The 23,475-nt window shown below is 33.1% G+C and overlaps 1 protein-coding gene and 1 pseudogene across 1 annotated transcript; both read right to left on the reverse strand.

The window, feature by feature from the left end:
• Positions 1–1,798: 1,798 nt before the first annotated feature.
• Positions 1,799–4,736, reverse strand: LOC109676165 (olfactory receptor 56B2-like; annotated as a pseudogene).
• A 7,528-nt stretch (positions 4,737–12,264) lies between these two features.
• Positions 12,265–13,230, reverse strand: LOC109676166 (olfactory receptor 52N2-like). Its single transcript, XM_020152664.1, has one exon. It carries the CDS (start codon positions 13,228–13,230, stop codon positions 12,265–12,267), a length of 966 nt encoding a protein of 321 aa, XP_020008253.1.
• Positions 13,231–23,475: the final 10,245 nt, after the last annotated feature.

The raw sequence follows: 23,475 nt of genomic DNA on the forward strand, positions 1-23,475 counted from the left end.
AGCTGTTGTACTGATTTATATCCCCACCAACAGTGTACAAGGGTTCCTGTTTCATTGCATCTTTGCAAGCATTTGTCCTTGTTTGTGTTCTTGATGATAGCCAATATAACAGGGGTGAGATGAAATATTAATGTAGTTTGGTTTACATTTCTTTTATGCTGAGGAAAGTTGAGCTCTTCTTCATGTATTTAATGGCTATTTGTACTTCTTCCTTTGAAAATTAGCTAGTCAGTTCATGTGTCCATTTCTTCATTAGGTTGTTGATTCTTTGGGAGTCTAAAAAACTTTTTTAGCTCCCCATAAATTCTAGTTATTAGTTTCTTATTAGATGTATAACTGGCAAAGATTCCCCCCAACCTGTGGGCTGTCTCTTAAGTCAAGTGACTGTTTCCTTTGCTATGAAATTTGATGCAGTACCATTTGCCATTCCTTTTTCTTAATTTTTGAGCTATTAGGCTTCAATTCAGGAAGTCATTCCCTATGCCTATATACTCCAAAGATTCCACTATTCTATCCTGTAGTTGTTTCAAAGTTTTAGGCCATGCATTGAAGTCTTTGGTCCACTTTGAATTGATACTTGTTACAGTATGAAAGACAGATATCCTTTCAGTTTTCTCTATGTGGACATCTAGGTTTCCTAGACCCTTTGTTGAAGAGGCTGCCTTTTTTTTTAAATATATGTTTTGGATTACTTTGACAAAATGTGTTAATACCATTCTGTTTTTTATTGCTATTGCTCTGTAGTATAGTTGGAAGTGAGGTACTGTGACACCTCTAGCATTGCTCATTTGCTCAGAATTAATTTGGATTAATTTTTCTATTTCTGTGAAGAACATGGTTAGAATCTTGATGGGGACTGCATTGAACATGTGGATTGATTTTGCTAGTATGGCCATTTTCACAGTATTGATTTTTCTGATCCATGAGCATGGGGGATCTTTCCATCTTCTGATGTCTTCTTTTATTTCTTTCTTCAGAGATTTATAGCTTTCATTGAATAGGTCTTTTTGATTATTTTTAAGGATTTCTATATCTTTATTGAATTCCTGTTTCATATTCTTCATTGTCTTTTTATTTCATCCATCTGTTCATTTGAACTCTCTTTGATATTAGTTACATGTTTATTCAAGTCTTCTTTGAGTTCTTTCTCTAGTTCATGTTTCTTTTTGATCTCATTGATCATTCTTATTTTTTAATTCAATGATTGATATTTCTTACTCTTCACTATCGTGTAAGTCCTTTGTTGTGGAGTTGGCTTTTGAGGGAGACCTATTGCCTTGTTGCTTTATGTTTCTATATTGATATTCACAAATCTGGGCTTGGTTTTGGTTGAAGGTTCCAATCCCCTGTGTACTTTTTGTTGGGGATTTCTGAAAGATTATTTAGGACTGGGTAGTAGCTGTGAGTTTTTGTGTGTTATCTTGACTATAAATAGGAGGAGTTACTCAGTAGTCAAATCTTTAGCTTCTGTTCTCAAGATGTTCGGTGCTATCCTCTGTTCCACACAGGGAGAGGAAGCTTGGCTGCTAAAGCTAACACAGTTTCTAAGCTGCAGATTTGAAATTACAGAAATTCCCAAATAAGATTAGTTTCTGTTAGTTTAGCAGTGTCTTTAGATGCCAATTGGAGCAACAATGAATATTTGTGATTCTGGGAGACTGAAGGTAATAAGGGTAATAACGGGATAACTCTAGTGAATAATATGAGTTGTATTGTTTTGATGTGGCAGAAGGAGGTGGCAGCTGAGATAATAGATGGGTTAATGAAAAACAGACCAGGTAGAAAATATCTATGGATGTTAAGATGAGGGAAAGATGTGGAAGAAAAAATTGATGTCTAGTCTAAGCACCTTATATAAGCCATGCCTGAATTCTTCATTCTTGAGTGCATACACCATGGGGTTGAGAGCAGGGGGAATAATATTGCTTAGCACATTGAGTAGAACTGAGATAAGTGGAACTTTCATTCTTGCAATGTGAGTGATGGAAACAACATGAGGATTATGTGGAAGAAAAGGATTAGGATGAGGTGTGAAGTACAGGTGCCTAAGGCCTTGGATGCAGCTTCTACTGAGTTCAACTTCATCACAGACTGAAGGACCAGAATATATGATAAAATAGTCAAACCCAGATCAACTCCCATGACTGCCCAACCCATAATTCGCTGGTTGATCCTGTTTATTTTCCTGTCATCACAAGATAAGCTAGTGACTCCAAGGTTAGAGGAAAGACAGTGCTCAATTTGATTCCGGGATCTCTGAGCAGCCAACACAGGCACTGAAATGGGATCAAGAGTATTTCTAAGTGTCATGTACACAGTTGATTTGACCACAAATTTAGTAATTATTGATGGATATTGCAGTGTTTTGCAAATGTTTACAAACCTATCTATAGCCATGCAAATAAAGATACCTGACTCCATAGCCACAAAACAATGGATGGCAAACATCTGAGCAAAACACTCAGGGAGACTCATGGTCTTTGCTTTAAACTACAAGATGGCCAAAATTTTAGGCATGGTGGTGGTAGCCAATCCCATGTCTATCATAGCTAAGATGCCTAGAAAACAGTACATAGGTTGGTGCAGTGCTGCCTCTTTGTTGATGGCGGTCAGGATAAGGATACTGGCAATGAGAGCCAAGAAATAGAGCACAGCCAGGTGCAGAGAGAGCCAGTGCTGCCAGCTTTGGATGCCTAGGAATCCTATCAGAATGAACTCAGAGACTTGGAATTTAGAGCTGGTGGAATCTCTGTGAAATTGGAATAGACTTCACTAAAAGGATGTTACCACTTTTAAATTATCACTTGACATTATTAAAAGAGAATTTACCCAACTACCCAACATCAGGCTATTAAGAGTGATTCAGCATTATTCTTAGCTTGTCAATCATTTAAATCAGACATGAAACAGGAAATCTGGTAGGTGGCACATTTTTTTTTTATTAACACAGTAAATCATCCCTAAAATTCAATAATTCAGGCTATATTTCCTATCATCTCACAAATGAGGATTTATACATAACAGAAAATGAGGACCTTATTCACCATCTTCCATGCAGTAGGTCATAAAAGAACAGGGTGAAAGTGATCTGAAATTAGTATCTGATGCATATTTTGGGTTTTTCTGATAAGTTGGATGCTTCAGAGATCAAATATTCATATTAAGTAGAGGCTTTGAAGTATAGAGACTTCTTATGTAGGATGGTAGATTATTAGTGTATATATACAAAGGAACTCTTTATTTATATACTTGAGTTTTTAATAATAGTGATATATACTTTTAAAGTTTTTTATTAAGTATATGAGCCAGACCCATTTTAAGGAAGCTAATGTACAAAGCTGTCAGTCACCTTCCTAAAATCCAAGAACTATAAAAATTATACTACAGATTCAGTATCCCCATGCTGTTTATATTCTACTGATTGTTTTAAATATCTTACCCCATCTTGGTCCTATTTTTTGGTTCTTATGCTCTAATGAATGAATAGATAAGATATGCAAAAACTTATGCGTTTGTAAAACTGTTTCGCCAACTGAATACTAGTATCAACAGTCATGTCTAAGACACATCCTTAATATAATCACTCACCATATTTTGATAGAAAAGCTAAAAACACAGATGCACACTATCTGTTCTTACCAGGTAATGTTTTCAAAGTTAATTTGTGCCTCAATGTATACCAACACTTGGCCACTTTTTTTTTAAGATTTACTGTTCTATTTATCTCAATTTTTGTTACTACACAAAACTTGAATTTAATAATTAAAAACTTAGTATTCTTATAACTCCTTAAGTTAGTATAACTCTAAAAATAAAGTGCATTTTGTATATGGAGACTTAAAACATGATATTATGGTGTACATATACACAGTAAAATAATTACTATAGGGAAAGTGATCCCCAATTACCTTAAATACTTTTTATTGAATAATGATCTCATGTATAGATAAGCTTCATTCAGCAGCTTAGGATATATGGCCTGGATCTGCTGTTTGATTAACAATGCTACTATAAGTATTCATATTTGCAGTACTGTTCTAACATTTGTGTTCATGTGTCTCAGTTTTTGGCAGTGGAATTTAACTCAATGAGTAATTGTCTAACTTTTTTTTCAAAGTTGCTTTACCTTGTTACATCTCAACAGCAATGATTATTTGGTGATTTGAATATCTTCTTAGAGAAATGCATATTCAAATTTTTTGCTCTTGTAAAACTTGGCATTTAATATAGCAAACATTAAAACTGCAGCAGTAACTATACTTATCAGTAATTACATAAAATATAATGAACTAACTCTCCAATTTAAAAACAGATATTAGTGAATGTCTGCTGTGAATACATCTGTTCATCTATTCAGTATTTTCTGGAAGTTCAGGTCATGAAAAGAAGGTAACATAGGAAAGTGTACATTCTACATGTCTTACCTTTGCTTTCCTTAAGGCAAGCAGCATAAATATGTTACTCTTTGTGATGGAGATTATTTCCTGCACACCCAGAGATTACAAAGTATTAATTCTAACCTTTTTGTTCTGAAATTTTGTTGTTGACCTTTACTGTTTATGCTAATGAAAACCTGTCATGGTTCCTCTTTTATTATATATGTGTCACCATTTGAAATTATTAGAGAATGTAATAGACAAACATGTGGAGAAAATAAAAATGAGTATTAACTCCACATTATTTTCTCTTGATGTCCAGCTGAAGCACCTTGAATAAGCTCCACCTGAGCTCCTCATTCTTAGGTCCATCACCATAGAGTTGAAGGCAGAGAGAATAACATTGCTCAACACATTGACGAGGACAGGGATAAGTGGAGATTTTATTCCTGCACTGTGAGAGGTGGAAATGACAATGGTGAAGAAAAGGATTATGATGAGATATGAAGTATAGGTAATTCAGTCCTTGAAAACAGCTTTTACTGAGTTCAGCTTAGCATAGACTTAAGGATGAGCACATATGATAAATTAATCAAGCCCAGATCAATTCTCATGATTGTCCAACCCACAACTAGTTGGCTGATGCTATTGATTTTCCTTCGTCACAGGGTTTATCAATCTTCATCTTTTTGAAGAACCAACATTTTTGTTTTGCTGATTCTTTGCATACTTTTTTTAGTCTCAATTGTATTGACCTCAACTCTAGTTGTTATTATTTATCTTCATCTGCTAGTTTTGGGTTTAACTTGTTCTTGTGTCTATAAAAGCTTAAGGTGCATCATTAGGTTATTTATTATTTATTTGAGATATCTCTGTTTTTTTAATTTAGACATATATACATATATGCATATTTTCTAGCACTGTCTGCTGGGGAAACCTATGCATCCCAAAGGTTCTGATACATTATTAGATTCAATGAACTTTTTCATTTCTCCCCTTGTTTCTTCAATGACCCACTAATTACTCAACAATGTGCTGTTCAGTCTCCCTGTTTTTGAATATTTTCTATAGTTTCTATTGTTGTCAAGATCTAGCTTTATTCCATTGTGAATACATGATGCAGAAAGTTATTTCAGTTTTCCTGTACTTGTTAAGACTTGCTTTGTGTCCTAGCATATGATATATTTTGGAGAAAATTCATTCCATGGGCTACTAAGAAGAATGTGTATGGTGCTGCTGCTGGATAAAACACTCTGCAAATGTCTGTGAAGTCTACTTGGTCTATTGTGTCTATTAATTCTGATGTTTCTATGCTGATTGTTCTGTGTGGATAACCTATCTATTGGTGAGAGTGGGATATAGATGTCTCCAACTGTCATTATGTTGGGGTCTATTGGTATTTTTAAGTACAGTAATTTTTTTTAATGTAGTTGGGTGCACCAAAGTTTGGAATATAAAAGAACTGTTATTTCCTCTTGTTGAATTGTCCCTTTATTAATATGAAGTGACCTCCATTGACTCTTCTAACTAATTTTAGTTCAAAGTCTGCTTTGTCAGATATGACTACAGCTACTCCTGCCTGTTTGCAGAGTTGTTTTGCTTGAAAGATCTTTTTCCACCCTTTCACTCTAAGCCAATGTTTGTTTTTGTCAGCAATAATATTTCTTGTAGGTAAAAAATGGTCTGGCCTTACTTCTTAATCCAACTTGCTATTCTATATCCTTTGTTTGCAGAACGGAGGCCATTAACAGTAAGTGTTAATACTGAGAGGCATGTAGTATTTCCAGGCATTTTTTTTCTGATGTTTACTTTCCTCCTATTTCTTGTTTGCCAATCTACTTGGTTAGTGGAATTTATTCTTTCTTGCACTATCCTGGCTAAGTTTAACTTTATCAGTGTACAGAATTCTTTTAAGTGTTCTCTGTAGTGCTGGTTTGCTGGTCATGCATCCCTTTAGCTTTTGTCTATTGTAGAAGTTTTTCATTTCTCCTTCAATTACAAAGTATAGTTTTCCTGAATAGACAAGTTTAATTGTCAGTTGTTTTCTTTTAGGGCTTGAAATATATCTTCCCTTGGCCTCCTTGTGTTTAGTGTTTATGTTGAGAAATCTGCTCTTATTCTGATGAGTTTGCCTCTGTATCTGACCTCTTTTGCACCTTTGAATATTCTTTTTCTGTTCTGTGTATTGACTGTTTTAATTTTATGTCTAGGGGTATTTCTTTTCTGATCCTGACAGTTTGCTGTTTTAAAAGCCTCCTATACCTGGATGTCTCTTTCTTTCTTAAAATTGGGGAAGCTTTCAACTATTGTGTTATTGGATAACTTGTGTGTGCCTTTAGTTTGTACCTCTTCTCCTTCTACACCCATGACTTTTAGGTTTGGATTTTGATTGTGTTGCAGAGGTTTGCCATATTACTTAACATTTTCTTAGTATTTTTCATTGTCTTGCATTCATGATACTCCATTTTCAACTTGCTCCACACTGTTATACATACCTTCAACTGAGGTTTTATTGGGAGGATGTTGACTTTTCATTTCAATTTGATTATTTTTCAGGATTTCTATATCTTTATTGAATTCCTTTTTCATATCCTGTATTGTCTTCTTTATTTCATTCACCTATTTATTTAAGATCACTCAGTTATTTGTATCCTCTTTGAGTTCATTCCCTAGTTTATATCTCCTCTTTGAGCTCATTGATTATTCTTACTATTGTTTTATTGAATTCAATGATTGATGTTTCTTCCTCTTCACTGCTGTTTAAGTCCTCAGTTGTGAAGTTGGCTTTTGAAGGAAAGATATTGCCTTGTTGCTTCATGTTCCTACAATGAGATTTATGCATCTGGAGTTAGTTTTGGTTGAAGATTCTAATCTCCTTCATCCATTTTGTTAGGGATTTCTGAAAGAATATTTAGAACTGTGTAGTGGCTATGTTGTGGTGTGTTTTCTTGTCTCTAGATGGGAGGATGCAGCTCAGTTTCTGTTTTCAAGATGCTGGATGCCATCCCCTGTTCCATACAGGGATTGGAGGTTTAGCTGCTAAAGCTATCAAAGTTGCTGAGCAGCAGCCTTGAAAATACACCAATCTCCAAAAAAGATCAATAACTGCAACTATTCCAGTGTCTTTAGATCTTCATTGGAGCAAAGATGAATCTTTGTGATCCTGGAAGACTGAAGATAACAAGTATAGTAATTGGAGGGAGAAGAAGAGAGATAAACAATTGCCAGAAATTTTTTCATAAGTTTTCCATATTTTTGGATCTATCTATAATGATAAGTGTTGCATTAATGTTTTCTCAAAAGATCATATTAATAATAGGTTTTCCTGTGCCTTTGAGTTGTTCTGCCCAGATATTTTAGTTCTCACTCCAAAACTGTGCAGCAGTTACAGGTTCTAGGTTTCATGTTGTTCAACCTTTACACATAAACAGTTCTGAAGACCTATATTTGAACTTCTGTATAGTCCATGATTGCTTTCTCCTACTTATTTACATAATTATCCTTATTAGTTCTCAAACCTCACTTGTTTTGATTTTTGTTAAATTTTACTTTTCTTCTCTACAATTTTAGAAATTTATTTAATTCTATACTTTTGTGTATTCAGAGTTTGGGGGCAATGAATATTTCTTTTTATGCTCAAACTTCAACCCTTCCTGGAAAACCTCCAAGTAATACCTTGATATGACCTTATAAAACCTTAAAGTATACTAACATTTTTATTATAGCATAATCTTATGGGATTATATAGTATTTCCCAGAGCCATACATTTCTAATAGGAGAATAACATTTATAATTTCTATCAATGCCATAATTGACAATTTACCAATGTATATTTCATGACTACCACCAATGGTATAAGGTTTAGATTGATAAAAATTCACAAAACTAATAATGTTTTGATTCAGCTATATTTAGTCAGGGCTATGGAATGAGGAGGGCATAAAATCCAGCATAAAAGACATCTTCAGACTTGTTAAGGGTTCTACAGAGACCCAACTGTAGCTTCTTAGCTGCTCCACATTTTCATTCATGGGACTTTGTCTGGTTACAGAAATTAGACCAACAATTGTGCCTGATTGGGGCATCACATAAACTTTGTTGGCATCTCTTTGGAGCCAAATTATACAACAGGCTAGAACTGAAAATAAGATATTGCTATTAAAAATACCTGACAATCAGTTCCTTAGATCATTTAAACTCAGTTATTAAAATCCATTAAAATCTGTTGATATGCATTTTATCACTTTGTTAACAGTGAAGTGGAAAGAGTTTACACTTCCTGGGGAATAAAACACAATGCCCCTGGAATTCTGGTTATAAAAGGTATTTATTCTGGACTCAAAAAACACAGCAGTTCATATTTTGGAAAAGATCATTCTTTAAAGCAATACAAAATCCCTGTAATTTGTAACTCAAGAAGTAATAACTGGGGGCTCCAGTATCCAGTTGCTGCTTGATTGGAAGATAAGAGTAGGGAAGATGTTATGTAAAAACTGCAGCTGAAGGGTTGAAAATTGGCATAAGAGAGTACATACAACAGTTCAGTAGCCAAACCAGGATGCAGAAAATCTAGTCCTCCTGCAAGGTTTGTAATGGTCCAGAGGTTCACATGTTGAATTGTGATGCCTTCTTGCTTATTTTTTCACTTTCCCTACATTTCATCTTCTCTTTGCTATGCTCATCACCCCATCACTTTTTCTCCTCTCTCTCTGGTAGCACAAGACCCTCAGTTCTTATTATTCCTCTTTCTGAATGCTTATCCAGTTTATACCTCTCTGAGGGGTACAGTGATTGGTAAATTCTTTGTTATCAGTCAAACTCAAATGTTTATAAATTCTGGTGGTGAATCTCCTCCATTTACCACCATCTTATTATCATTTTTAACACTTATTCAATGTCTCTTTCAAAAATCTCTCAAATCACCCTTGATGAATTCTGTGTTTTGTTTGTGTTTTAATTAAGTTTATTTAATGGATAAATAAAAGTATAAATTTTGTACATGCTAATGGGCAACTCTGTTATATTTTGATGCATGTACACATTGTGCAATGTTTAAATTACATTAAACATATCTATCTCCTCAATTGTTTATCATTTTTTATGGTGAAATTATGTTTGAAATCCTTTCTTCTAGCATTTTGAATTGAATGCTTTATTATTGTTATTTATATTTACTGGAAAGGGGACTATCACACCAAAACTTCTTACACTCATCTATTTCTTAATGCCCATTGATCCAACTTTCCCTGTCCCTTCCTTCTTCACACTTTCTCCAGCCACTGGTAACCACCATTCCACTAGTGACTTCTCTGAGATCAACTTTTTTAGATTTCACTTATGGTCAGATCTGCTATATTTGTCTTTTTGAAAACTTTGGATAGGGGTAAAAGAGAAATTGTTCTAGTTATTGGGGCTCAAGAGTGACTTCAAAATGGTAAAGTGCTAAAAAATAAAGTATGCTCAAAGAAATAATAATAAAACTTCCTATGCCTGGATACAAATGGTATAATATCCAGGTGCAGAAAGGTCAAAGGTCATCAGTCAGATTTAACTCAACCAACACTACCCCAAGACATATTATCACAAAACTCTCAAAGATAAAAGATAAAGAGAAGACTCTCAAGGAAAAAAAGAGAAAAGAAACAACAATAATTGGTTGTATTAAAAAGTGAGATCCTGTGAAGATATCTTAAATGAACAAAAATGTCACTTAAATTTTTTTCCTTTTACAAAATTGGACAACAGGATGGCAGAACAGGTCCTGCGTGGGGTGGAGGGTTGGTACCAGTTGGGGTAGGAAAAGGACGTGGGAAGAGATAGACTCTAAAACTACTCTAACATAGTTATGTTTCATGACACACCATTTTCATCCAGACTTGAAATCAACAAGAAGAGAATTAAATTGAGCCCTACACCAAACAGACATAACAGACATATGAATACCATTCTATTCAAGCACTGGAGTTTGCTCATTCTTCTCAATGGCACATGGGATATCTGCAGAACAAATTATATAGTAAGCCAAAAATTAAGTCTCAAAAATTTTAAAGAAATTGAAATCATACAGATAGATGATAGGCAGATAGATATGCAAACTTATACACCAAATATCTTCACTCCAATTTCATAAAACAAACACTACAGGACATAAAGGCACAGATAAACTATAACATAATCACAGTGTGTGATTTCAATGATGACTATGTCTCTACAACTGGAAATATTTCTTCTCAAACTGTGATGTTCAGAATGAATCAGAGTTGAGACTAATACCTCATCAAATAGCACAATTTATGAAAGCTTAGTGTATATCAGAAACTGTTCTATAGGCTTTTGGGCTGAGGATTAGAACAATTTATTACCTGAGGCATGTTTGTGGAAAGGTCTTTGCTACATTTTTGAAAAATATGGAAATTGAAATTTAAAGATATTTATTAGCCTCTCAAAGTCTAGTCAGTAGAAATTGAAAAACAAGATTGAAGCCTTTGGACTCACTGAATCCAAAATTTCTGAAATGTTTCTCCTAATTTCTCCTATTAACTTTTGCTTCTTCCATATTGGGTTTTATTTTTTAATTATCTTGACTCATTTTTAAATATGTGCTTCTCATATTTCCCTGGCCAGAACATACATTCTCAGTGCTCTTACATTTGAACAGTGTCATACTCAACTTTCCCTGCCTCTCATTAAATACAAGTGTTGACTAATAAAATTAATGTCTCAAAAATCAGTGTATGAGAAGTATGATATATTGTAAGAACTTTCATAAATGTCACAATGTACCCCCAGTATGGCAATAAAAAAATTTAAGTTATAGAAGGTAGGCTAGTAGTTTTTGAGGGCCAGGAATGAGAACTAGGGACTAGGGACTGACTGGGAAGGTATGCAAGGCAAACACTGTAGTGATGGAAATGTTTTGTGTAGATTATAATGATGGTTACCTGTGCATATTAAATACATTTGATTTGCTAAAATTATCAAATTGCACACCTAAAATATATCACATTGATCACTTAAATATATTACATTGATCATATGCAATTTACACTTCAAAAGATTAATTTTTAAAAGAAAAATAGAGATGGATTGAAAATTATAAACATCAGAAATATGCTGAAAATATGCATTAAAATGTGAATTGTGGTAGTCACTGCATGGTAAGAAATCAGAATGTTTTCCTTTATTCTTTCCCTCATGTGAAATTCCAAAGTTAAACATTTACTTAACGAACAAAAATCAGGGAAGGAGTGAGTAAATAACTAATATATTGAATACATAAGTATCTTAATGCTTTTGCCTCTTAATCAGTAAAATGACAATTGTAATTTTTAGATCCATTTTACATGGAGATTCCAAACTAATGATGCAGAAAAAGATTGAACTGTTAGATACTTGTGGATCTATTTTAGGTATTAAAAACAATCAAAATCAGGAGATTTCAAAAACTATCTAAAAGCTGTTGTGTTTTAAAATATTAGAAAATAACGAAAACTGTGTCCATGTTTTTCCATGACAATAGTGTTATTGTTCTGATTCAAATTTGTCATTAATGGAGAAGAAACATTGTCTCAGGCTACTCCCACTTTCTCTTTTTACACACAATGTGTGGCTTGACATCAGGCCTACATTCCTCACTTTATTGGTTTTCTTCTTTCAATAACAGAAGAGTCTATAAATATTATGGAAAACATGAACACTGGAAGGGTGGGTTTGTTACCTTTCCAATCCTGTATTCCCTACTTTAGCTGATTTTCCTCAAAAAAATTTCATAATTTATACTTGCAAAGACCTCAGAAAATCTGCATATTTCAATAACTTAATATCATTTTACTCAAAACTTTTATGAATTTTTTCCACTAAAACCAAGCAATCTATTTGTTTTATAACTCATGTCTTTGAAGTAAAGCTAGACTTTTCTCCAAGAAAAAGTTTGATTACACTTTCTTGAATTTGCTTGGTCTTGACTCCATAAACAATTGGGTTCATGGTAGGAGGCAGTAACAGATAAAGATTAGCCACAATGATGTGTATGTGGTGGGGAATATTCTTTCCTCCAAAACGATGTGTGAAGAAAGTGAATAAAGCTGGAATATAAGTGATTACAATAGCACAGATGTGAGATGTGCAGGTGCTGAAGGCTTTGTGACGAGCATCTGATGAAGACAGGCTCACTACAGTCTTCAAGATCATAGTGTAAGACACAGAGATACAGCAGATGTCAAACACACAAACTAGGAGAGCAACCAACAGACCATAGATGGCATTGACCTTGACATCACCACAGGATACCTTGGCCACAGACATGTGGTCACAGTAGGTGTGGGGGATGATGTTTCCATGGCAATAGGGCAGACGCTTGGTGAGGAAAGTGAATGGAATAATGAGCATCACACTCCTCAAGAAGGTGACAAGACCAGCCCTGGCAATCACAGGGTTGGTGAGGATGGTGGGGTAGCGTAAGGGGTAGCAGATGGCCACGTAGCGGTCCAGGGCCATGAGCATGAGCACGCCAGACTCTGTTGCAGAGAAGGTGTGCACAAAAAACATCTGTGCCAGGCAGGCGTTAAAGTCAATCTCCTTGAGGTTGAACCAGAATATGCACAGCACATTGGGTACAGTGGTGGTGCACATACAGGTATCAGTTAATGAGAGCAGGGCCAAGAAGTAGTACATGGGCTGACGGAGGACCTCCTCATGACCAATGAGGTGAATGAGCCCAATATTCCCCACAAGAGCAATGATGTACATGAAAAAGAATGGGAGGGAAATCCAGATGTGTGCAGCTTCCAGCCCAGGGACACCATTCAAAATAAAGAATCCTGGGGTAAGGCTAGAATTGTTGCCTCCAACCATAATGACTAACAGGAAGGGAAATTTTCACTCTTTAATAGAAATTGATTTCTGCACAGAAGAGGAAGAAACAGGGTTACGGACCATATAAACAGGACTGTTTTTTTTTTTTTTTGACGTTATCAGTCAGAAATGGTATGCTTCACCTTATTTTGATAACCCTGGTTATTCTTCTAACTCTAACAAGTGAGAGCTTGGACTAAGATGTCTTAAAATCATTTGACAGCACAGTTGTACACTCTCAATATCCTGTTACAATCTTTGTGTAAACAATTATCTTCCCTTTCCACACCTCACCCCAGCACCTCTTATTCCCACATCACAAACATTCAGTTATATTGAAAATATCAATTTCTTTATAATTTGTAATGTTTATTCTCTCTTCTCAGATTCTTCCATAAGCATATTTACATTAAAATCACAGGTATCTATTTATAGGATCACCTTATTTGACCAGTTCTTATCAGCAGTTTAATTTTCCAGTTTTAACAGCTTTCAAAAATTAATTCTTTTTGAAAATTATGATGAAATATTATATTTATTTATTTCATAAATGTTTTTACTAGTATATCACAGTTATAATAGGGAATTCCTTATGACATTTCCTTATATACATATGTTGTACTCCAGTTTGGTTCTTCTCCTCCATTATTCTCCCTCTTCCCTGACTCACCTTCTTCAAATGACTTCAACAGGTTTCTGTGTCTCATATTCATACAAAAAATGAAGTATAATCTTCACAAAAGATTATACTTATATATAATATTCATCAGTAGGGACTCTATATCTTGTTCAATATAATTCATCGTAGATTCTCAATAAAATATGCTCTATGAGATTGAATAAATATTTGTGTTAATAAGGGTTTAATATGTCTAGTAATCAAACCCATTTAATGTCATCATATTTTTGCACACTGATTATTTAAAGAAAGTTCTTGAGAAACAATACTTTTTACATTTCTAAACCATTAGTAAATTGCATTTATTCTTGGTAATTATGTTATTAAAGAGTGAAATTCAATTATATACAAATCCTTTCATTTTGCCTTCTCTATTGTTTTAATTTTAAAAATAATTTGGTTCCTTATTCATCCTCAATAGTTGCTTTATACTTAGGAATCCTTTGGAGTTTTAAGGATTACTGACATTCTCCCTACCTCTTTTTTATTACTGGGCAAACATTCATTACAAAAATACTCTCATATTTTGGTATTATTATTTTTGTATGTCCACAGAAAGAATAAATGCTTTTTGGAGGATTATAGATGTATGGGTGTTTAATGAAAGTTGAAATTCCTTAATGATTGAAATATTATTTGTACTTGAGTAAAAGAAAAAAAAACTCCTTAAATTCTAGGGCTGATTCATACATTCCTTAGTTCCAGCAGCACTAAGTATCTATTTTCAGTATGATATTATGGATTACACACATGTGAAGCCACAAATTATAGATTTCTGTGACCTAAACATTCTGGAAATCAATGCTGGTAACCTCTACTACTGCCTCGAGCACACAGAAATCATCAAGGAAGGCGAGAAATAGAAAAGTTCTTCAAGTTCTCATGAATGTGGGTCCTCGCTGACCTGTTCTCAGGTAAAAGATCCGCTCTAACAAGGGAACTGTCACAATACCTCTATAGAAATGTCATCATTTCATAGACATAAACTAGGAAAATGTAACTGAAATTTCCAGCTATGCACTCGTTTATGTGGACACCACAATGTGCATACCTCAGCAAAATGAGGAAGATGAAGGTCTTGTGGACCTGTCCTAAAAACAAAGAGTCATTACCTTTCAAGACGTGAAATGAAAAAAGAGATACATAACTTCTTGTTATTATTGGCTTTTGTTAACTATCCCCATATTTCAAGTTGGTGCATTTTTAGCCAACAGCCTTTCATTTTTCCAAAATTCACCTCAGTGTTATTCACAATCATATTCCTATGCATGGCTGAGAATCCTCAGGGTTTTTTTTAGTGTTAAAAGGACATAGTCTTATATAAAATTTTTAGTTCCCTGAGGAATATATAGTAAGAATTTCCAAAGCTGATTGAGTCTCCAGAGTTAAGTGTCTAACTAAGCTATGTTTCAAAGAGAGTGACCTGGTGGTAGTAAATCTATATTTAGCATAATTTGATGAGAAAAAATACACAAAACCAGAAACACATTAAAGTAGAATACTTTTCCCCAAAGAAAAATGTCACCACCAAGTCTTGTGGTGATAAACATCTTTTTTGTTTTAAAAAACATTTTTTCTCATATTTCAAAAGAAATATATCCTGAATACAGAAAATCTGGAAACTGTGGAAATATTTAATGAAGAGTTTTGAAAATTACTTGCAATCCTAACACAGAGGAAAAACCACTCTAAACATTATCTTTATTCACACCATAGTGTCATAATTGTTATGCATTATTTCTTGAGGAGTTTAGAAAAATAAATTTCAGATTATAAGGAACTGCACATAAAAAGTATTTTTTTCCTTTGATTTTTAAAACAAAGTCTCACTATGTGTATAGCCTCAGGCTGGCCTCAAGCTCCCTATCTCCCTGCCAGTGTCTCCTCTTGCTCTGATTACAAGTATACGCCACCATGCCAGACTCTTCTCTAAACAATATTATCTTCTCAACATTTTCTTCTGCAGTTATCAATGCTTTGAATTAAGAAAATTAGTAGCTAAACCTTTCCATTTAACAGCCACACAAAATTTAAATTATTCTTGATTATTTGTTTCTATTTTTCATCAAAAATAATTCTCTGTATATCCTACTTCACACCCTTTGCATTACAGATATTTTTTATCTCTACAGATAAGTACATACACTATTGAAGTTCATGGTATAAAGAGCCATGGGAAGTTTTAATAGTGTTAGTAAATTGTTGAAAAAAATCTCAATAAAATATGTATTGATTTAAAAAAAAGTAAGTGTTCTGGACTCTTGTTAGTATTATATGCTCTGTTTTTCTCAGTTACGCTAATGTGGCTACTATTTATTGGTATTTTAAATTAAATTAAAATTTTTTTCAGTAGTAATTATGAACACTTTAAAGTTGTTTTGGTCAGTTGTTTTTCTTCTATATGTATGATTCATCCACTTCCATTTCTATCTTCAGTGAAGGTGTTGGTGTTTATGTACTGATTGTGAGCATTTTTAATATGAACATATGAACCTGTTTTCTATTGTAGTTTACATCTTGTGAGGTAGTATTTTGCTTTAAAGTTTATCTATTGGTGGAAAGAGTTTGTATTTTTGACCTTATCTCCCATTTATTGAGAGAAAACTTCATGAAGTACAATGTCTCTATACTTATACACTTCTATGCAGTAAACACTAAAACCTCATGTTTCTAAAAAAAACTCATGTTTTACCTTATCTCTTTTCAGAAGTAAACATGACTAAAAATACTACTAAAATCCCATGTACAGCCACAAATTTATTTTGTAAACATTTTAAATTTTGAGGGGGATGCTTTTAGCATTAGCTGTATCACCAGTGACTATTTGGAAAGAATTTATTTTATTTAAATGAAAAATATTTTTCTTTAGTAAAAATAAAATGAAATACCCTAAAAATAATTTTGACAAAATGTAAACCAATGCAACTATTATTGCATTGGTTTATTAAACCAATGTTATAAAAACCATAAAAGTCTTAGTGTAAATCCTTTTTCTTTTAGATCTACAAATTTAGGGAAATGAAACTTGACATCAAACATTGGTTAAATATATAGCAAGGGTCTTAAACTGGAGACCATGACCCCCAATCTGGCTGTACTCAGCTACATCAAGACTCCTAGGCAGTTTTATAAAATTTTATAGGATGCAATATAATCTATCAATTCTGATCATAAGTTTGATTTATGCATTAACTTAATTCTGCATTAAGCTTGGTTTAAGCATTGACAGAACTGATTCATTCCTTTTTTCACACTTCTTATAAAACTTACTGTCTGAACCAATTTTAAGCATGCAGTTCAGTAGTATTACATATATTCATAATATTGTACAACCAACACAACTGTCCATATTAAGAATGCTTTTGAGATTGTAAAACTGAAACTCTATATCTTTTATCTCATACAAAAGATATATCACATCATATATATCATATAAAGATATATCTTTTACATATCCCATTTTCTCACCCCTTCCACCAGACTCTGGCCACCACCATTCAACTTTCTTTGACTGTAGTTTGACAGTCAAACCACATGTAGAATATTGCAAAATTTGTGAGTAACTGCCTTATTTTATTTAGCACAATATCCTCAAGTTTCATCTATGTAGGAGTATATGTCATCATTTCCATCTTTGTAAAGTGTGAATAATATTCTATTATATGTATATACAACATTTGGCTTATTTATTCAACTATTGATGGTCCGTTAAATTGCATCCTACTTTTAATTACTGTGAATAATGCTGTGATGAGCCTGGATATCTGAATGTGTTTTTGAAACTCCATTTTCAATTCTCTTAGGTAAGTACCAAAGTAGGATTTGTGAATAATATAGTAATTTAATTTTTAAATTTTGAAGGAACCCACCATGTTATTTTCCATAGTGTCTGTAACATATCCACCAAGAGTATATAAGGATCTGCACAATTACTTTCTTTCTTTTTCTTTGACACTACCCATCTTAATGGATGCAAGGTAACATATTGTCATGATTTTGATCTATATTTCCCAAGTGATTACCAATGTTGAGCACCTTTTCATGTCCTCATTAACATTTACATATTTTCTTCAGAGAAATTGCTGCTCAGGTTCTTTGCCCATTTTCAAAACAGTTTATTTTCATTTTGTTATTGATGTTTTAGGAGTTTCATATATTCTGTATATTAATCTCTTATTAGATGATGATGTGAAAATATTTTGTGCCATTTTGTCAGTTTCATTTTTCTTCATTGCTAGTTTATTTCAATGAGTGATGTTTCAAATTTTACTTGAAATTCAATTACCCATCTTCTCTTCTGTTGCCTATGCCTTTACTGTCATATCTAAGAAATCTTTACCAAATCCAAAGTCACAAAGATTTCCTTGATTTCTTCTAAGAGTCTTGTCATTTTAGCATTATGTATAGGTCTTTAATCCGTTTTGAATCAATTTTTGGACATGGTGCTCTTTGTGCCCAACTTCACTGTTGCATATGTGGATATTCATCTTCTCTAGCATTCTTTGTTGAAAAGACTGTCCTTTCTCCATTGAATAGTCTTTGTATAAAGACTTTTCAAAACATATATGATCATGTATATGATGGCTTATTTTTAGAACTTCTATTACATTCAAGATGTCTGTAATTCTGTCTTTATGCTAATACCACTAAGCTGCAGTTTAGTTACTGATGCTTCATAGTAAATTTTGAACCCAGGAAGTGTCAGTCCATCAACTTTACTCTTTGTTGTTAAGATTGACTTAGCAATGCAAGTTCTCTTAAGATTTTGCATGAAGATTAGAATGTGTTTCTGATGTTTGCAAAAAAAATGCTCATAATTGGCATTTTGAAAGGATTTCATCAAATCTATAGGTTAGTTTGTGTCATATTGACACACAACTATATTAACTCCTTTTTCATTTGATTTTTTTTATTGTTGGGTAGAGGTACATTATGTCATTTACATAAGTTCTTACTGTATATCAAATATATCATACTTGAGTTCACTACTTCCACCATACTCCTTCATCCATTCTCCCCCCATTCATGGAATAGTTTCAACAGTTCTTATTTTTTGTTTTACATATGTTTGTACACAGTTTTTGCACCAGATTCACCTTCCTTCACTATTTTCCCACCTTTTCCTCCCTTCCACTGGTACCAACCCCCCCCACAAGTTATTTCAGCAAAGTTTTATCATTTTAATTGTATGAATACTTCCATTGTTTTTAAGTTAATTCCTGAGCATTTTATTCTTTTTGATGTTTTATTTCTTTTTCTGAAATTTTATTTTTAATGCATAGATATGCAACTGGTTTACATGCATTAATTTTTTTTAGCTTTCTTTCAGTACAATTTAATGCACAAAAAAGGCCTCTAGCAGGTCAACTCAGAGAATCATTTTTGATAGGAGAATTTCTAGAAGAAAGAATTATCCAAGTCATTGTTAACTTGCATAGAAAAAGAAACAGTGCAATTTGGGAAATATTTAATCTGTCTCATAGTCAACTGAGAATTGACTATGTGGATTGATAGTTTCCTACAACAGGTTTTATTTACAATAAAATTCATATTTGCTTAAGAATTTTGCTATGAAGTTTCATTTCTTCTCAGGAGAAAATTATAAATTACCTTGTGCAGAAAGATTCTGTACCATACTAGGTTTAAAATCCGCCTTGGTGTCTCACTGGACTGTTGTAAACAACCACGTCAGTACAAACAGTGTGGGTGTGGCACTTGAACTCAAGGCTCTAGGAAGTCTTTCCCATTCACTGCAGCACGTAACGTTCATTAGAGCAATTACTGTGAAGAATCTTCTGTTAGGGAGCATTATTGGTACTACTGCTAATGGCATTGATTAATATTTAATTTTTAAGCAAAATCTGGTTATCTATGAAAAATTACCAAAAAAATAGACTATCCTTACTAATAAGATGCTTGCTTAACTATTTTTTTTGGGGGGGGAAAGTATTTTTTGTTATTATTTTATACATTCATTAATTTTGTATCTTGTTACTTTTTTTCAGTTCATTTAATAGTTTAACAATTTGTGAGTGTGTGTTTTTTGTCTGTAGTTATTAGGGTTCCATATGGATAACAACATATTATCTGTTTAAAAAGGTAATTCTACTTCCTTTCAAATATGGGTGCTTTTTAATTTGCTTCTCTACCTTATTGCTCTGAGAGGATTTCTAATAATATATTGAATCAAAGTAGTGAGAAAGGGTAGGCTTGTCTTGTTCTTGATCTTGAAGAAATGCTTTCAACTTGTTATCATTTAAGATGATATTAGCTATGGTCTTTATTGTGTTGTGTTACGTTCCTTCTCATTTAATTTGGTGCATTTTATCAGAAAAATTGAGTTTGCTAAATGTTTTTCCTGTATCTATTGAGATACGATGATAAGGTTTTTGTCCTTCGCTCATATTAACTACATTACATTTGTTGACTTGGGTATGTTGAAACATCCTGCCATTCCTGGGCGAAATCCCACTTGATCATGGTGAATGATCCTTTTAATATGTAGGTGAATAGAGATCTCACGCTAGTTCTCTAGTATTTCACTCAGGGATTTTTGCTCTATATTCATCAGGATATCAGTCTATAATTTTTTTTTCTTTTTTCTTTGTCTGGCTTTGGTGTCAATGTAATATTGTCCTCATAAATAAGGTTGGAAATATTCTTTCCTCTTCAAACTTTTGGAAGAGTTCAAGAAGGATGGATATTAGATCTCCTTTAAGTGTTTGTAGAATTCACCAGTGAAGCCTAGATTTTCGCTAATGGGAAACATATTACTGATTGAGTTTCCCTACTCATTTGTATCTACCCAGATTTTCTGTATCTTCATGATTACTATTATTCTGCATCTCTCTAGAATTTTAGACATTCCTTTCAGTTTATCCAATTTCTAGGTGCATAAATTTTGACACCTGTCTTGATTCTTTGTGTTTTTGTTGACTTAGCTGTACCCCTGTTTATTTTTTCTCTCTTTTCTTAGTGTAGTTTAAAGTTTAAAGTTTGTTAGTTTTCTTTATCTTTTTAAAAGAGCAGGTTTGGTAATACACACCTATAATCTCAGCACTTGGGAAGCACAGACAAGAAGTTATCACTTTGAGGTCAACCTGACCTCATGAGAAAATAAAACAAACACTAATAGATAAGTTTATCTATCTTTCTGTTTTCTAGTATGTAGTTATTACTGTAATAATATTGCTTTTCTTTCCTTCTACCAAAATGGGCCTTTTTTTTTCCATTTTTGGTGGTCTTTAAAGTGTGTCATACAATTTTTTGTATATAGGTGTATATTTCTTTATATGCATATGTGTGCATATGTGTGTGTGTGCTTTCCTGTGTTGTGTTTCCAGTTTTGGTTATCTAGAACTATTATATAATTTCCATTTTAATTTTTTCTTTACTATTGGTTATTCCACAACACGTCATTTCCAAATATTAGAGAATTTAATAATTTTTGGATATTTTCTCCTCTTACTGATTCCTAGTTTCATAGCATTGTTGTCTGAATGGATACTTCATATAATTTTGATATTCTTAAATTTGTAAAGACATGTTTCATGGACTCAAGTGTGATATATCCAAGAGAATATTCCATATGCACATAATCTGTACTGGGATGCTATTGAAATGAACATGGAACATTCTCCACGATGGATAATAAAATAAGTTCCAAAACAAATTTTAAAAAATTGTAAAAATTGAAATTAAAAATTCTAAAATTCACATGCAAACACAAAAAGTCCAAATAGCCAAAATAATCATGAGCAAAAAGAACAAACTGATCTTTTGTTAATCAATATCTGACTTCAAATTATACTACACAGCCATAGTAACAATAACAGCCTGGTACAGATACAAAAACAGACTTGAAGTCCAATAGAATAGAAGATCCCAAAACAAGCCCGCAGAGCTACAATTGTTTGACTCTTGACAAAGTTCAAAAACATCCATTGGAAAAAAAAAGATAGCCTATTTAAAAGCAGTGTTTATTGAGAAAACAGCTATCCATTTGTAGAAGACTGAAACTAGATCCCTCTCTCTATCCATGTACAAAAAATCAATTTAAAATAGATCAAAGTCCTTGAAGTAAGACCTGAAACTACTAGAGGAAAACATAAATAAAACTCTTCAAGATTTGGTCATAAGTAATGAATTCCTGAATAGTACTCAAATAGCTGAGGAAATAAGAGCAAGAATTGACAAATGGGATTATAGTAAATAAAAAAGGTCTCTACACAGCAAACAATCAACAGATAAGGAGACAGCTTACAGAATGAAACAAAATTGTTGCCAGGTATTCATCCAAAGGTATTAATACCTAGAATATATAAAGGACTCCAAAAGTTAAACATCAAAAAAAGCAAATGATCCAATCAATATATGCGCAAAAGAACTGAAGAGATATCTTTCAATGGTAATGGCCCATAAATGCATGAAGAAATGTTTGATGTAAGGACATCAAACTTCAGGGAAATTTAAATCACGACCATACAGAGATTATACCTTATCCCGGTCAAAATAGCTGTCATCAAGAAAACAAACAACAAATGATGGAGAGGATGGGTTGGGTGAGGATGAGAGCAGGAACTTCATTCCTGGGGAATGTAAACTATCTCAGCCACTGGAAATCAGTATGGAGGTTCCTCCAAAAGTTAAAAGTAGAACCTCTTTATAATCCAGCCACATCACTACTGGAACTACAGACATACATTTATACCCATGTTTATTGTGACACCATTCACAATAGACAAAGTATGGAACCAGTCTAGATGTCCATCAATAGATAAATGGATAAACAAAATGTGGTGTACATATACACAATGAAGTTTTACTCAGTCATATAAAAAAGTGAAATTTTGTCATTGCTGGAAAATGCATGGAACTGGAGATAATCATGTTAAGTGAAATAAGCCAGCTCCATAATGACAAACAGCACCTGTTGTCTCTCATTTTGGGACACTAGAAGACAAAATGAAAACAAAAACAAAAACACAGTCATGAAAGTAAAAAGGAACTATTGGGGATGTGGAAGTGGAGAGGAATTTAGGAGCATGGGGTTTAAGAAATAGTGATAGAGGGAGTGAACATGACAAAAGTGCATTATATATGTATGGAATATCACAAGGAAACCTGTTACTTTAATATTTATTTAAAATTATTAAAATTTAGAATATTTGTTGAAAGAGAATCATGTGGGAAGTGTAAGGTGGTCAGTGGGAGGAGCTAGACATTGCAGCAGAGGGTAATGGGGGTTATTACAATGATTACGCATTATATTCACGTGTGATGATGCCATATCTACACCCATTGTTCCATATCTTTAGCATATGCTAACAAAAATATTTTTAAGGCCCAAAAAAGGTTTTTAATGTTTTTATCAGAAAAGCATGATAAATATTTGAGGAGTTAAATATGTTTATTTGAGGAGTTAAATATGTTTATTTAACCTGATTAGTGTATAATGTACATTCATATGGAAATATTACCTGATACCACATTAATATAGAAATTTTTAATATTTTGTGTATTAGGTAAAAATAAATTCTAATATTTAAAAAATAAAAGCCTAGATA

The sequence above is a fragment of the Castor canadensis genome, chromosome 1 (assembly GCF_047511655.1).
Source record: "Castor canadensis chromosome 1, mCasCan1.hap1v2, whole genome shotgun sequence".
NCBI classification, from domain to species: Eukaryota; Metazoa; Chordata; class Mammalia; order Rodentia; family Castoridae; genus Castor; species Castor canadensis.